Raw genomic sequence first — 17,182 nt, forward strand, 5'->3', positions numbered from 1 at the left:
GTAGGTTTATCAGGCAGGATTTTCCTTTCAGGAAACTATGTTAGCTTTGGCCTATCTTGTCATGTGCCTCCAAGTACTCCGTAATCTCATCCCTAACAATTGATTCCAACAACTTCCCAACCACTGATGTCAGGCGAACAGGTCTATAGTTTTCTTTCTGCTGTCTCCACTCTTCTTAAATAGTGGAGTAACATTTTCAATTTTCCAGTCATCTACTACAATGCCAGAATCTATCGATTCTCGAAAGATCATCGTTAATGCCTCCACAATCTCTCCAGCTACTTCATTCAGAATCTAGGGTGCATTCCATCAGGTCTAGGAGATTTATCCACCCTCAGACCATTAAGCTTCCTGAGGACCTTTTCAGTAGTAATTTTCACTGCACATACTTAACTTTCCTGACACTCATGAATGTCTCATATACTGCAGACGACTTCCACTGTGAAGACTCATGTGAAATACGCATTCAGTTCCTCTGCCATCTCTGCGTCTCTCATTACAATAGCTCCAGCGTCATTTTGTATTGGTCCTATATCTACCCTCAACTCTCTTTTACCCTTTATGTACTTAAAAAAGCTTTTAGTGTCTTCTTTTGATATTAATCACCAGCTTCCTTTCATAATTCATCTTTTTCTCCCTAATGATCTCCTTAGTTTCCTTCTGCAAGTTTTTAATAGCTTCCCAATCCTCTACCTTCCCACTAGCTTTGGCTTCCTTTTATACCCTCTCTTTAGTTTTTACTTTGGCTCTGACTTCACTTGTCACTGTTACCATATATAACCATATAACCATCACAGCACGGAAACAGGCCATCTTGGCCCTCCTAGTCCGTGCCGAACCCTTAATCTCACCTAGTCCCACCTACCCGCACTCAGCCCATAACCCTCCACTCCTTTCCTGTCCATATACCTATCCAATTTTACCTTAAATGACACAACTGAACTGGCCTCTACTACTTCTACAGGAAGCTCATTCCACACAGCTATCACTCTTTGAGTAAAGAAATACCCCCTCGTGTTTCCCTTAAACTTCTGCCCCCTAACTCTCAAATCATGTCCTCTAGTTTGAATCTCCCCTACTCTCAATGGAAACAGCCTGTTCACGTCAACTCTATCTATCCCTCTCAAAATTTTAAATACCTCGATCAAATCCCCCCTCAACCTTCTACGCTCCAATGAATAGAGACCTAACTTGTTCAACCTTTCTCTGTAACTTAATTGCTGAAACCCAGGTAACATCCTAGTAAATCGTCTCTGCACTCTCTCTAATTTATTGATATCTTTCCTATAATTCGGTGACCAGAACTGCACACAATATTCCAAATTTGGCCTTACCAATGCCTTGTACAACTTTAGAGTTACATCCCAACTTCTGTACTCAATGCTTTGATTTATAAAGGCCAGCGTTCCAAAAGCCCTCTTCACCACCCTATCTACATGAGACTCCACTTTCAGGGAACTATGCACAGTTATTCCTAGATCTCTCTGTTCCTCTGCATTCCTCAATGCCCTACCATTTACTCTGTATGTTCTATTTGGATTATTCCTGCCAAAATGTAGAACCTCACACTTCTCAGCATTAAACTCCATCTGTCAACGTTCAGCCCATTCTTCTAACCGGCATAAATCTCCCTGCAAGCTTTGAAAATCCACCTCATTATCCACAACACCTCCTACCTTAGTATCATCGGCATACTTACTAATCCAATTTACCACCCCATCATCCAGATCATTTATGTATATTACAAACAACATTGGGCCCAAAACAGATCCCTGAGGCACCCCGCTAGTCACCGGCCTCCATCCCGATAAACAATTATCCACCACTACTCTCTGGCATCTCCCATCTAGCCACTGTTGAATCCATTTTATTACTCCAGCATTAATACCTAACGACTGAACCTTCTTAACCAACCTTCCATGTGGAACTTTGTCAAAGGTTTTGCTGAAGTCCATATAGACTACATCCACTGCCTTACCCTCGTCAACATTCCTCGTAACTTCTTCAAAAAATTCAATAAGGTTTGTCAAACATGACCTTCCACGCACAAATCCATGCTGGCTACTTCTAATCAGATCCCGTCTATCCAGATAATTATAAATACTATCTCTAAGAATACTTTCCATTAATTTACCCACCACTGATGTCAAACTGACAGGTCTATAATTGCTAGGCTTCCTTCTAGAACCCTTTTTAAACAATGGAACTACATGAGCAATACGCCAATCCTCCGGCACAATCCCCGTTTCTAATGACATATTAAAGATCTCCGTCAGAGCTCCTGCTATTTCTACACAAACTTCCCTCAAGGTCCTGGGGAATATCCTGTCAGGACCTGGAGATTTATCCACTTTTAAATTTCTTAAAAGCGCCAGTACCTCCACCTCTTTAATTGTCATAGGTTCCATAACTTCCTTACTTGTTTCCCACACCTTAGACAATTCAATATCCTTCTCCTTAGTGAATACCGAAGAGAAGAAATCATTCAAAATCTCTCCCATCTCCTTCGGTTCCACACATAGCTGACCACTCTGATTCTCTAAGGGGCCAATTTTATCCCTCACTATCCTCTTGCTTTTAATATAACTGTAGGTTATATACCTGTATATACAGGTAGTATCCTTCCTCTATTTGAAAACTACTTCTTATTTGTAGTATATCTGTCTTGCACTTCCTTCATTTTTTGCAGAAACTCCAGCCATTGCTGTTCTGCTGTCCTTCCTGGTAGTATCCCTTTCCAGTCAACTTCGGCCAGTTCCCCTCTCATGCCAATAGACAATAGGTGCAGAAATAGACCATTCAGCCCCTTGAGTCTGCACCGCCATTCTGAGATCATGGCTGATCATTCACTATCAATACCCAGTCCCTGCCTTGTCCCCATATCCCTTGATTCCCCTATCCATCAGATATCTATCTAGCTCCTTCTTGAAAGCATCCAGAGAATTGGCCTCCACCGTCTTCCGAGGCAGTGCATTCCACACCTCCACAACTCTCTGGAAGAAGAAGTTTTTCCTCAACTCTGTTTTAAATAACTGACCTCTTATTCTCAATCCATGCCCTCTGGTACTGGACTCTCCCAACATCTGGAACATATTTCCTGCCTCAATCCTATCAAATCCTTTAATTAAACGTTTCAATCAGATCCCCTCTCAATCTCCTCAATTCCAGTGTGTACAAGCCCAATCTCTCCAATCTCTCTGCGTAAGACAGCCCTGCCATCCCAGGAATCAACCTAGTGAATCTACGCTGCACTTCCTCAATTGCCAGAATGTCCTTCCTTAAACCTGGAGACCAAAACTGTACACAATATTCCAGGTGTGGTCTCACCAGGGCCCTGTACAAATGCAAAAGGACATCCTTGCTCTTGTACTCAATTCCCCTTGTAATAAAGGCCAACATTCCATTTGCCCTCTTCACTGCCTGTTGCACTTGCTCATTCACCTTCATTGACTGGTGAACTAGGACTCCTAGGTCTCTTTGCATTTCTCCCTTACCTAACTCTACACCATTCAGACAATACTCTGCCCTCTTGTTCCTGCTTCCAAAGTGGATAACTTCACATTTATTCACATTGAATGACATCTGCCAAGTATCTGCCCACTCACCCAGCCTATCCATGTCTCCCTGTATTCTCCTAACGTCCTCTTCGCATGTCACACTGCCACCCAGTTTAGTATCGTCAGCAAACTTGCTGATATAGTTTTCAATGCCCTCATCTAAATCGTTGACATAAATCGTAAAGAGCTGTGGTCCCAATACAGAGCCCTGTGGTACTCCACTAGTCACCTCCAGCCAGGTCCGAGAAACACCCATTCACTGCTACCCTTTGCTTTCTATCTGCCAACCAGTTTTCTATCCATGTTGAAACCCTGCCCCCAATGCCATGAGCTCTGATTTTACTCACCAATCTCCTATGTGGCACCTTATCGAATGCCTTCTGAAAATCTAGGTACACTACATCCACTGGCTTACCCTCGTCTAACATCCTTGTTACACCCTCAAAAAACTCCAACAGATTAGTCAAGCATGATTTGCCCTTGGTAAATCCATGCTGGCTCGGCCTAATCCTATTTCTGCCATCAAGATATGCCACTATTTCGTCCTTAATAATGGACTCAAACATCTTCCCCACGACTGACGTTAGGCTAACAGGGCGATAGTTCTCCGTTTTCTCCTTCCCTCCCTTCTTGAAAAGTGGGATAACATTAGCCACTCTCCAATCTTCAGGAACTGATCCTGAATCTAAGGAACATTGGAAAATGATTACCAATGCATCCGCAATTTCCTGAGCCACCTCTTTTAGAACCCTCAGATGCAGACCATCTGGACCCGGGGATTTATTAGCCTTCAGTCCTATCAGTCTACTCATCACAGTTTCTTTCCTAATGTCAATCTGTTTCAATTCCTCTGATATCTTATGACCCTGGCCCATCCATACATCTGGGAGATTGCTTGTGTCCTCCCTGGTGAAGACAGATCTAGAGTACGCATTAAATTCTGCTGCCATTTCCCTGTTTCCCATAACAATTTCTCCCAATTCATTCTTCAAGGGGCCAACATTGTTCTTAACTATCTTCTTTCTCTTCACATAGCTAAAAAAGCTTTGTAATTTCTTTTATTCCAATGAAATACCAACACATTGGATTTTAGTTTCTCCTTCTCAAGTTTCAAAGTGAACTCGATCATATTGTGCAAACACAAGGAAATCTGCAGATGCTGGAAATTCAAACAACAACACACACAAAATGCTGGTGGAACACAGCAGGCCAGGCAGCATCTATGAGGAGAAGCACTGTCGACGTTTCGGGCCGAGACCCTTCGTCAGTTAGTCGATCATATTGTGATCACTGTTTCCCAAGGGTTCCTTGACCTTAAGCTCTCTTATCACCTTCGGATCATTGCACAACACCCAATCCAGCACAGCTGATCCCCTACTGCGCTCAACAACAAACTGTTCTAAAAAGCCATCCCTTAAAAATTCTACAAATTCTCTCTTGAGGTCCAGTACTGGCTTGGTTTTCCACTTTCATATTAATATCCCCAATGATTATCATGACATTGCCCTTTGGACACGTCTTTTCCATCTCCCGCTGCAATTTGTAATCTACATCTCGGCTGCTGTTTGGTGGCCTGTATACAACTGCCATTAGGGTCCTTTTACCTTGCCATTTCTTAACTCATTCTATAGAGACTCTACACCTTCTAATCCTATATCATCCTTTTCTAACGATTTAATATTATTTCTTCTACACAGGGCCACACCACCCCTCTGCCTATTAACCTATCTTTCTGATACACCATATATCCTTGGATGTTCAACTCCCAATGGCAGCCATCCTTTAGCCAAGTTTCAGAGATGGAACTCAGGTTCTCAGTATTATGTTTTTATTTGCACAGTTTGTCTTCTTTTGCACATTGGTTGTTTGTCAGTCATTGTCTATGTAAATATAGTTTTTCATAAATGCTATTGTATGCTTTTCCCCCTGTAATGCCCGCAAGAAAAATGAATCTCGAGGCAGTATATGGTAGCATATACATATCTTGATAATAAATTTATTTTGAACTTTGGACGAACACTTCATTTCTGCAATTCAGGAAGGAGCAATGAAACATCATTTTTGTGTTTAGTGATTGAAAAGAGAAAAGGGTGCAGACACTGAACAGGTCAAGCAGCATCTATGAAAGAGAAATATGGTTAATGTCCTAGATCCATTAGTCTCTGATATCTTCAGGGTAGCGCCAGTGAATATTGCGACCAAAGGCGAGGTCCTGCAGACAGTTTACAAACCTACTACTTCTTCCACATATAATTTTGATACTAAGCTGTGTGTGATTGGAACCTGCGATTTACATTTTGATGGTGCATTTTTGGACTAATTGAGCGATCTGGCATTTTGTTGTCTCTGAGGGATTTCTGTGAGGTTTGGAAAGGAGCGTGCAGACTGGAGACAGGATCAACTCCCTTGCTTCTCTCCAACTGAGACCTTGAGGGCATGAGCCCATGGTCAACTTCATTGGTTCTCTCCAATTGTGGCATCAAGGACTCAAGCCCATGTTTGAATCCATGGCTTCTTTCCGATTGAGGCATTGAGGGCGTGAGCCCATGTTCAAATCCATGGCTTCTCTCTGATTGAGGCATTGAGCAAGGTTGAAGTTAACAAGAATTAAATCAGAGGACTAGTGGGTGCTTGGCACTGCCTGCCAGCATTTGACCAACCTTCCTCTCCCTCTTGCTAGCTGCTGTCGGAGTGCAGGAGTCTTGGGATCCATGTTGTAAGAATTGATCAGAGAGATTATAGGTTCATTTTAGGGGAATTTCAGGTTTCTGTTGCACGTGTTCCTTGATTCTGGTTACTTTTTTTAAAAAAAAGTTGGATTACACCATAAGACCATAAAATATAGGAGCATAATTAGACCATTTGACCCTTTGAGTTTGCTCCACCATTTTATCATGGCTTATCGAATTTCCCTCTCATCCCCAAATTTCCTGCCTTCTCCCCATTTCCCTTCATGCCCTGATCCATCAAGAATCTATCAGCCTCTGCCTTAAATATAACGGCTTGGCCTCCACAGCTCCCTGTGGCAAAGCATTCCACAGATTCACCACGGTCTGGCTAAAGAAATTCTTCCTCATCTTCATTCTAAAAGGACACCCCTCTATTCTGACGCAGCATCTTCTGGTCTTGGACCAGTCTACAATAGGAAACATCCTCTCCACATCCACTCTATCAAGCCTCGTCACGATTTGATAGGTTTCAAATAGGTCACCCCTCTTTCTTCTGAATTCCAGTGAATATAGGCCCAGAGCCATCAGACACTCTTCAAATGACAAGCCATTCAATCCTGGAATTATTTTCGAGAACCTCCTTTGAACCTTCTCCAGTTTCAGCACATCTTTTCTAAGATAAGGCACCCAAATCTGTTCACAATACTCCAAGTGGGGCCTCACCAGTGCTTTATGAAGTTTTCAACATTACATCCTTGCTTTTATATTCTAGTCCTTTTGAAATAAATGCGAACACTGCATTTGCCTTCCTCAGCACAGATTCACCCTCTAAATTAACCTTTAGAGAATCCTGCACATAGACTCCCTAGTCTCTTTGTATCTCAGATTTGTGTATTTTCTCTCCACTTAGATAATAGTAAACCCTTTCATTTCTCCTACCAAAGTGTATGACCAGACACTGTTTCAGCTGTCATTTCTTTGCCCATTCTCCTAACCTGTACAAGTCCTTCTGAAGCCTCTCTACTTCAAAACTGTCCGCTCCTCCACCTGTTTTCATAATCACCTGCAAACTTTGCAACAAAACCATCAATTCCAACATCCAAATGATTGACATATAACATAAAAAGAATCGATCCCAACACAGACTCCATGTAGAACACCACTAGGCACCGGCAGCCAGTCAGAAAAGGTTCGCTTTATTCCTATTCTTTGCCTCCGGACAATCAGCCGCTGCTCTATCTATGTTAGCATCTTTCCTGTAATACCATGGACTCAGCTCGTTAAGCAGCCTCATGTATGACACTTTATCAAAGGCCTTCTGAAAATCTAAATACATAACATTAACTGGTTCTCCGTTGTCTATCCTGCTTGTTTACTTCTTCAAAGAATTTCAACAGATCTGTCAGGCAAGATTGTGGTAAACACTGCAGTCTGGGACACTTCAGCCCTGTGGCGGCAGTGGGCTAGTGGTGTGATGCTGAACTGAACTAAATCGAACACTCTTGGCCTCCTGATCTGATGTTTAATATTCTATTTGTTGTTTGCTTACTTTTGCCATTTGCACAATTTGTTTTTTTTCCCTGCATATTGGGTGTTAAGTGCTTTCTTGAATGGCTTCCGTCGTGTTCCTTTGCTTTGTGGCTGCCTGCGGGAGGGCGAATCTCAAGAGTTGTATTCTGTACACACAGAGGTTTCCCCAGCCATCCGAAGGTAGAGTGTTCCTATGAAGCAATTCGTAAGCCTGAATGTCGTAAAGTGAAGAAGCAATTACCAGTTTTTCATGTGGGAAAAATTTCTGAGCATTCCCAGACCCAAAAAATAACCTACCAAATCATGCCAAAAAACACACAAAACCTAAAATAACAGTAACATATAGTAAAAGCAGGAATGATATAAATACACAGCCTATAACAAAGTAGAAATACTTTTCTACAATTATTACAGCACTGTCCGCCATAGCAAAAATCTCACACAAGTGCTCTCGGCAGCACTCTCAACAGAAGCACTCGGCACAAGTACTGTCAGCAGAAGCATTCTCTCCAATAACCTTTAAGCTAATCAGTCACCAAATAACAAATCGTACCAAATAACACACAAAAACACAGCCTATATAAAATAGAAATAATGTATGTACAGTGTAATTTCACCTCCCGGAAGCGGGAAGACAGTGAGCACAGTGATGATGGTGCATTAGGCTGAGTCGTCGGAGGTTGGGATGGTGGGAGACTGGGGTGTCATCTCATCGATGTCTGTTTCCATCAGGGCAGGCAGGTCATCTTCTTCCATGTCTGCCTGCCACGATGTTGAACGTCGAGGTTTGTTGTCTGCTGTAGCTGATTTGGAAGGCTTGAAAAACGACAGTATGCTTGACTGCTTGGCCTTGCTTTGGACTGCTTTTCTATCATACAGATTTTTGTAAGCACTCAAACCAATCTGCAAATATGCCCTAAACCTACGTAACCTTTCAAAATTAAAGTCGTACTTTTCTGCAATCATTGCAGCATTGTCAATCGCAGCCAAAATCTCACACAATTGCTACACGTTCAGTTCCTGGACGACTTCACTTTTGGTCCACTCGCTGCTGCGTTCAGTTTCGATTGTTATCCTTTCCACCTGCAATTGCATCAGTTCTTCATCTATCAGTTCTTGGTCATGGGATGCCAAAACCTCTTCAACATCATCTTCGTCAGCTTCCACAAGCCAAACTCACTTTGTCCTTACTTCGTTCACCACAATCGAAATGCTTATGTCTAGTTTTATGCTAAGTGTAATGCCCTTACAAGCTCTATTAGGCTTTTCCGATACCTTAGAACTCATCTTGCTAATGGGTGCACAAAATAAATCCACATAAAGCACAGATGCTCACAGGCACATGTTTAAGCAATGCCAGCTAGAATGCAGTTCCAGGGGGAGGAGCTCAGCTGCTCAGGGCGCAGGCTGCCTTTTTTCGTAACAGCGAAAACACCTTCTGTTAGCGAAAACAGGTAACTAATGTAGGTCTTTCGTAACAGCGATGTGTCGTAAAGCAAATGTTCAAAAAACAGGGTATACCTGTAAACTGTGCACTAACAGTACAATGCAATACATGATAACTTGAATGACAATAAATATATATGTATATTAAATAGTTAAGTAATGCAAAAACAAATAGAAACAACCTAGGGTTTGCCATAGCCCTCTATTTTCCTGAGCTCCATATACCTGTCCAGGAGTCTCTTAAAAGACCCTATTGTATCCGCCTGCATTCCACACACTCACCACTCTCTGCAATAAAAAACTTACCCCTGACATCCCCTCTGTACCTACTTCCAAGCTCCTTAAAATTGTGCCCTCTCGTGCTAGCTATTTCCACCCTGGAAAAAAGTCTTTGACTATCCACACGATCACTGCCTCTCATCTTATAGACCTCTATCAGGTCACCTCTCATCCTCCATCGCTCCAAAGAAAAAAAGCCGAGTTCATTCAATCTATTCTCATAAGGCATGCTTCCCAATCCAGGCAACATCCTTGCAAATCTCCTCTGCATCCTTTCTATGGTTTCCCCATTATTCCTACAGTGAGGCAACCAAAAATGAACACAGTACTCCAAGTGGGGTCTGACCAGAGTCCTATATAGCTGCAACATTATCTCTCGGCTCTTAAACTCAATCCCACGATTGATGAAGGCCAATGCACCATATGCCTTCTTAACCACAGAGTCAACCTGCGCAGCTGCTTTGAGCATCCTATGGACTCGGACCCAAGATCCCTCTGATCCTCCACACCGCCAAGAGTTTTACCATTAATACTATATTCTGCCATCAAATTTGACCCACCAAAATGAACCACCTCAAACTTATCTGGGTTAAGCTCCGTCTGCCACTTCTCAGCCCGGTTTTGCATCCTATAAATGTCCCGCTGTAACCTCTGACAGCCCTCCACACTATCCACAATACCTCCAACCTTGGTGTCATCAGTAAATTTACTAACCCATCACTCAACTTCCTCATCCAGGTCATTTATGAAAATCACAAAGAGTAGGGGTCCCAGAACAGATCCCTGAGGTACACCACTGGTCACTGGCCTCCATGCAGAATATGACCCATCTACAACCACTCTTTGCCTTCTGTGGGCAAGCCACAAAGCAAGGTCACAAAGCAAGGTCTCCTTGGGTCCCATGCCTCCTTACTTTCTCAATAAGCCTTGCATAGGGTACCTTGGCAAATGCTTTGCTGAAATCCATATACCGGTTTCCCCAGCAATCAGAAGGTAGAGCGTTCCTATGAAAACGTTTGTAATTTGAAATGTCGTAAATCGAAGAAGCAATTACCATTAATTTATATGGGAAAAATTTCTGAGCGTTCCCAGACTCAAAAAAACCTACCAAATCAAAGCAACTAACACATAAAACCTGAAGTAACACTAACATATAGTAAAAGCAGGAATAATATTATAAATTTACACCCTATATAAAGTAGAAATATTGTAGGTATGGTGTAGTTTCACTTATCAAACTTGGGAAGGCAGCGAGCCAAAATCGATTTGGAGGAAAAAAAAATCAGCACGTATATGTACACACATGCGCAAACAACTGCCGGCACAAGACTTCACGGTCATTGTAGTCTTTCTTGGGGTAAACACACGTATAAAGCCGGCATCTTTTTTTCCTAAAAGCAAAAGTCCTCTTTGGTTAGCGAAAATAGGTACTAATGTAAGTCTTTCGTAACAGCAAGTTGTCGTAAGGCAAACCTTTGAAAAGTGGGGGCCACGTGTACACTACATCTACTGCTCTACCATCAATGTGTTTAGTCACATCCTCAAAAAATTCAAATCAGGCTCGTAAGGCGAGACCTGCCTTTGACTAAGCCATGCTGACTATTCCTAAACATATTATGCCTCTCCAAATGTTCTTAAATTCTGTCTCTCACGACCTTCTCCATTAACTTACAAACCACTGTAGTAAGACTCACTGGTCTACAATTCCTGGGCTAACTCTACACCCTTTCTTGAATAATGGAACAACATCCTCAACCTTCCAATCCTGTGGAACTTCTTCTATCTCCATTGATGATGCAAAGATCACTGCCAGAGGCTCAGCAATCTCCTCTCTTGCCTGCCACAGTAGCCTGGGGTATATCTTGTCCTGTCCCGGTGACTTATCCAACTTGATGCTTTCCAAAAGCTCGAGCACATCCTCTTCCTTAATATCTACATGCTCAAGCTTTTCAGTCTGCTGTAAGTCATCCCTACAATCACCAAGATCCTTCTCTGTAGTGAATACCGAAGCAAAGTATTCATTAAGTACCTCTGCTAACTCCTCCGGTTCCATACACACTTTTCCACTGTCACACTTGATTGGTCCTATTCTCTCACATTTTATCCTCTTGCACTTAACATACTTGCACAATGCCTTAGGGTTTTCTTAAGCTCCTTCCTGCTAGCCTTATAATCTTCTAGATCTCTATCATTACCTAGACTTTTGAACCTTTCGTAAGGTCTTCTTTTCTTCTTGATTAGATTTACAACAGCCTTTGTACATCATGGTTCCTGTACCCTCCCCTACCGTTCTTTCCCTGTCTCATTGGAACATACCTATGTAGAACTCCACACAAATATCCCCTGAACATTTACCACATTTCTTCCATACGTTACCCTGAGAACATCTGTTTCCAATTTATGCTTCCAAGTTCCTGCCTGATCGCTTCATTTTTCCCCTTACTCCAATTAAACTAACTTGTCTGTTCCCATCCCTCTCCAATGCTATGGTAAGGAGCATTTACCATAGCTCCAAAATGCTCTCCTGCTGAGAGATCCGACACCTGACCAGGTTCATTTCCCAATACCAGATCAAGTACAGCCTCTCCTCTTGTAGGCTTATCTACATATTGTGTCAAGAAAACTTCTTCAAACATACCTAACAAACTCCACGCCAACTAATCCCCTCACTCTAGGGACATGCCGATTGATATTTGGGAAATAAAAATCTCCCACCACGACAACCCTGTTATTATTATGCCTTTCCAGAACCTGTCTCCCTATCTGCTCCTCAATGTCTTGCCATGCCCCCACCTCTTTTGCCTCCCTTCCTGAAGCATCTAAAGCCTAGCATTCCAAGTAACCATTCCTGCCCCTGAGCCATCCAAGTCTCTGTAATGGCCACAACATCACAGTTCCAAGTACTGATCCACACTCTAAACTCAAGCGCTTTGTTCATAATACTCCTTGCATTAAAATAGACACATCTCAAACCACTGGTCTGAGTGCATCGCTTCTCGATCACCTGCCTGTCTTCCCTCTCGCACTGTCTCCAAGCTTTTTCTATTTGTGAGCCAACCACTTCTTCAGTTTGGGTACCACCCCCCAGCATTCCTAGTTTAAACTCTCCCCAATAGCCTTAGCAAACCTCCCCACCAGCATATTGGTCCCCTTCTGATTCAAATGCAACCCGTCCTTTTTGTACAGGTCACACCTGCCCCAAAAGAGGTCCCAAAGATCCAGAAATCTGAATCATTGCCCCATGCTCCAATCTCTCCGCCATTCATTTATCTTCCACCTCACTCTATTCCTATACTCTCTATTGCGTGGCACAGGCAGTAATCCCAAGACGACTACCTTTGTGGTCCTGCTTCTCAACTTCTTTCCTAACTCCCTGTAGTCTGCTTTCAAGACCCCTTCAATTTTCCTGCCTATGTCATTGGTACCAATATGCAACACGATCTCTGGTTGTTCTCCTTCCCACTTCAGGATACCTTGGATGCGATCAGAAACATCCCAGACCCTGGCACCTGGGTGGTAAGCTACCATCAGTGCTTCTTAACTGTGTGCACAGAATTGCCTGTCAGACCCCCTAACTATAGAGTCCCCTATCACAGCTGCCACTCTCTTCCTTTCCTTAGCCTTCTGAGCCACAGGGCCAGACTCTGTGCCAGAGGCGCGGCCACCGTTACTTCCCCCAGGTAGTCCATCCCCTCCAGCAGTACTTATTGTCAAGGGGTACAGCCACAGGGGTTTAGCCTCAGACTCCTGCCCTTCCCTCTCCTGTTACCCACTTATCTGTCTCCCCAGGCCCTGGTGTGACTACTTGCCTATAACTCCTCTCTATCACCTCCTCACTCTCCCTGACCAGATGAAGGTCATCAAACTGCATCTCCAGTTCCCTAATGCAGTCTTTAAGAAGCTGCAGCTCGACACACCTGGCGTAGATGTGGCCGTGTGGGAGGCTGGGAGTCTCCCGGACCTCCCACGTCTGACACCGAGCCCAGAAAACTGTCTTCACATACATTCTTCTTGTCTGTATTCTACTCGGGCAACCTACCTCACCTTGACCCGTTAACGCCAAATCCCCATTGAGCCAAAGCCTTCCCACTCTGTTTCCCTCTACTCCATCACCCACTCTATAGAGCTATCTCCTTTTAAACTCTTCTCGCTGTTCTCACTGGCTGACGTCCGTGTGCGTGTGCAATCGTGCCCCAATCAAACCACTGAAGAAATAACCGTCTCCCTTTAAACTCTTCTCGCTGTTCTTACCGGTTGATGCCCACGTGCTTGTGCAGTCATTCCCGATCAAACTGCTGAAGAAATAACCTGCTTTTAAAAAAAGTAGTAGTGTTCATGGGTTCAATGTTCATTTAGAAATTGGATGGCAGAGGGGAAGAAGCTGTCCTGAATCATTGACGTGTGTCTTCAGGCTCCTGTACCTTCCTCCCATTGGTAACAATGAGGAGAGAGCATGTCCTGGATAGAGGGCATGTCCTTAATGATGGATGCCACCTTCCTGAGGCATCACTCCTTGAGATGTCCTGGCTGGTGCCCACGATGGAGCTGACTAATTTTACAACTTTTTGCAACTTATTTCAATCCTGTGCAGAGGCCCCTCTCCATACCAGATGTGTTGCAACCAGTTAGAGTGCTCTCTATGGTACATTAATAGAAGTTTGACAAACCAAATCTCCTCAAACTCCTAATGAAATATAGTTGCTGCCATGCCTTCTTTATAGCTGCACCAATATGTTGTAACCAGGTTAGGTCATCAAGAAACATCATCTTCCCCTCCTCCATCAGATCTCTGAATCGACAATGAATACTACCTCAATATTTTATTACTTTTTGTTTGCAATATTTCAATCATATATTGCTCTGCCCTTTGGGCTATTCATTTATGTCTTTATACAGTATATGACTAATCAAATGCAGCTTTTATTTTAATGAGCAGTTTCTGATGTGTACTAGATCACTGTCTGTGCAGACAGGAAGTAGGAAAGCACAGTGGTTGACGGAGGCCAGAGGTTTATGTTAGAAGTGTAAGTTTCTATCCAAAGCCATCCTGCTGTTCCCCAGAAGCACTGCTTGTAAGTTGATGTTATATTGTTTAGAAGTTAATCTAAAGGTTTCAATTGGAGTTTGCTGAAATTGAATGTTATTTTTGAGTTTCATCAACACTAATCTAGATGCTAACTGGTTACCTGTAGTATGGTCAGTATCTTATATTTCGTGTGAATAAAACAACATGGTAATGTCACTGTATTTTGTTGTTTTTTTCCATTTTGCTCCTTATTCACTATGTCAGATCATTGAGTCTGCAATAAACCCAAGGGGCTAGGACTCCATAAGCCAACTCACATGTTATTTTTGAATGGAGTTTGGCTGACTATCTAATTGATCTGACAACGCCTCAGTGAGGACAGTACATCTATATTTCTTATAAAAATTTACCTTGTGTGTGTTGCACTGCTGCTGCAAAACAACACATTTCATGATATACAAGACACCGGAGCAAAATTAGCACAGTCAGCCCATCGAATCACAGGCTGATCCATTTCCCTCTCACCCCATTCTCCTGCCCTTTCCCACCATAACCTTTCACGCCCTGATTAATCTACCAACCTCCACCGTAAATACACCAACATTACTTGGCCTCCACAGATTTACCACAATCTGGATAAAGAATTTCCACCTCAGCTCCATTTTAAAAGGACACCCCTCTATTATGAAGCTGTGCCCTCTGGTCCTAGACTCCCCACCATAAGAAACATCATCTCCACATCCACATGCCAGTGATACAAAACCTAATTCATAATTTGTTATCTTTCATTAACAAATCCCTCAAATGCACAAGCAGGAACTCATTAACTGATGACCGAAGTCCAGTACCTGCAGGTAGTCCGACTGGATGGCTGCCATCAGGTGCTCCTTACTGAGCTCAAAGAGACTGTCTGAAGCGACGATATTACTGAACTCCTCACAGAGGAAATGCAGCATCTGCCGATGGACCCACTTGGATCCATAAGGTTGGGAACTCCACTTCAGGATAGTCACTAGCGAGTCCAGAGTAACGCTCTCAACAATCAGATCTTCACAGCCTGTATAGAAAATCATGTGTGAATTAGATACAACAGCTGCAAAAAATACAATGTCCTTTATAAATCAATCTCAAACCACTGCTCCTAATTTCCACACACCCCCCCCCCCCACCATCTGACTCCCAAAACGCTATGATTTTGGCAATGGCTTTCCCCAGGTGTCTCATTTTCAAACTCAGTTATACGTGTTCAGGACAAAGAAATGGGCAGGAAAAATCATCGTGGATACTACCCACCCTGCAAACTGCCTTTTCCAAAATCTCGCTTTTAAAAGTGCTCTAGGGCTATTAAAACAAAAACCATGCCACTTTCAAATTTTCTTCCCCTAGGCCGGGGGTCGGCAACCTGCGGCTCCCGAGCCATTTGTGGCTCTTTCACCTCTGTGCTGCGGCTCCCTGTGGCTTTGGGAAATAATTGGTCAGTATTTAATTAAAATGTATTTTATGTTAGTTTGTTAGCTTTTGAAATGTAATTATGGTGATCTTGTACAACCTAAGTGTAGCGACACATTTCCTGCCACATCCGAAACGGCTCACAATTAGCCAGCATTCCGGCTAAGGGAGATAGCCTACGGGGGTTTGTGAGTACGCGTCTTTTGCAGCATCTGCGTCCATGGGGGCTGGGTTGAGGGAGGCTTAAAAGCAAGGCTGTTTAGTTCGAATAAAGCTATCTTTGACTGCAGTTTACTGACACCGCTACAACGTGTTTTTATCGCTGGCTGTCCAGACGGAAGGTGCTGAAACGCTTTGTCGCGTGTCTGGAAGAAGTGAAAACTTTCCTGGGCAGCAAAGGGCTCACCTTTCCTGAGCTGGAACAGCCAGAGTGGCTGGAAAAGCTACACTTCATGGTAGACATGACAGCGCACCTGAACACGCTGAACACAGCTCTTCAGGGGAAAGGACGTACAGCCCTGCACATGTTGGAGGATGTTTTGGCATTCGAGCGCAAGTTGACAGTGCTTGCCAGAGATTTACAGAAAGGCACTTTGTCTCACTTCCCCAATTTGAGAGAGTTCAAACAAGGTCACGACATGATAATTTCGGAGTATTTACATTCTGCAATCATCGCAATGCAAACATCGTTTGGGAAACGCTTCTGTGAGTTCAGAGAGGAAAAAAACACATTATCCTTCCCGGTCACTCCCTTAAGCATCGATCCTTCCCTACTGAATACGACTGCATTGGCAGGTGTGAGTCAACCTGATCTTGAGATGGAACTGGCCGACATAGCCGACAAAGACATATGGGTGTCCAAGTTTAGACGCTTGACAGCAGACCTTGAAGATGTTGCCCGTCAGAAGGCCGTTCTTGCTCAGAAACACAAATGGAGTGATATTGAAAACCTCACAGATGACAGCTTGCGATCCTGTGTAAAGATGAAGGTGACATCATACAGCCCTGATGTGCAGACGCTGTGCGCTGAGGTCCAGGAGCAGAAATCCCATTAACCAAGTATGATAAATATTTTAATTGCCTATTATTTTACTTATATTCATATTTTTTCATTGTTCAGTGAAATAGTCCTTTCATTTTTCAGGATGACAGCTGGCTGACGTTATTTTTGGTTTGCTGCTGGCGGAAAATTTAAGTTCGGCGTTTTTCATAAATACAAGAAGGAC

The 17,182-nt window shown here is 43.2% G+C and overlaps 1 protein-coding gene across 1 annotated transcript in view; it reads right to left on the reverse strand.

Moving 5' to 3' along the window:
* Positions 1-17,182, reverse strand: part of LOC132402297 (BTB/POZ domain-containing protein 7-like) — a 205,918-nt gene that overhangs the window by 118,598 nt on the left and 70,138 nt on the right. Inside the window, exon 4 of the mRNA XM_059985162.1 lies at positions 15,356-15,564. Within this exon, the coding sequence (XP_059841145.1) occupies positions 15,356-15,564 (209 nt within the window). The remainder of the gene's footprint in view (positions 1-15,355; positions 15,565-17,182) is intronic.

The sequence above is a fragment of the Hypanus sabinus genome, chromosome 11 (genome assembly GCF_030144855.1).
Source record: "Hypanus sabinus isolate sHypSab1 chromosome 11, sHypSab1.hap1, whole genome shotgun sequence".
Lineage (NCBI taxonomy): Eukaryota > Metazoa > Chordata > Chondrichthyes > Myliobatiformes > Dasyatidae > Hypanus > Hypanus sabinus.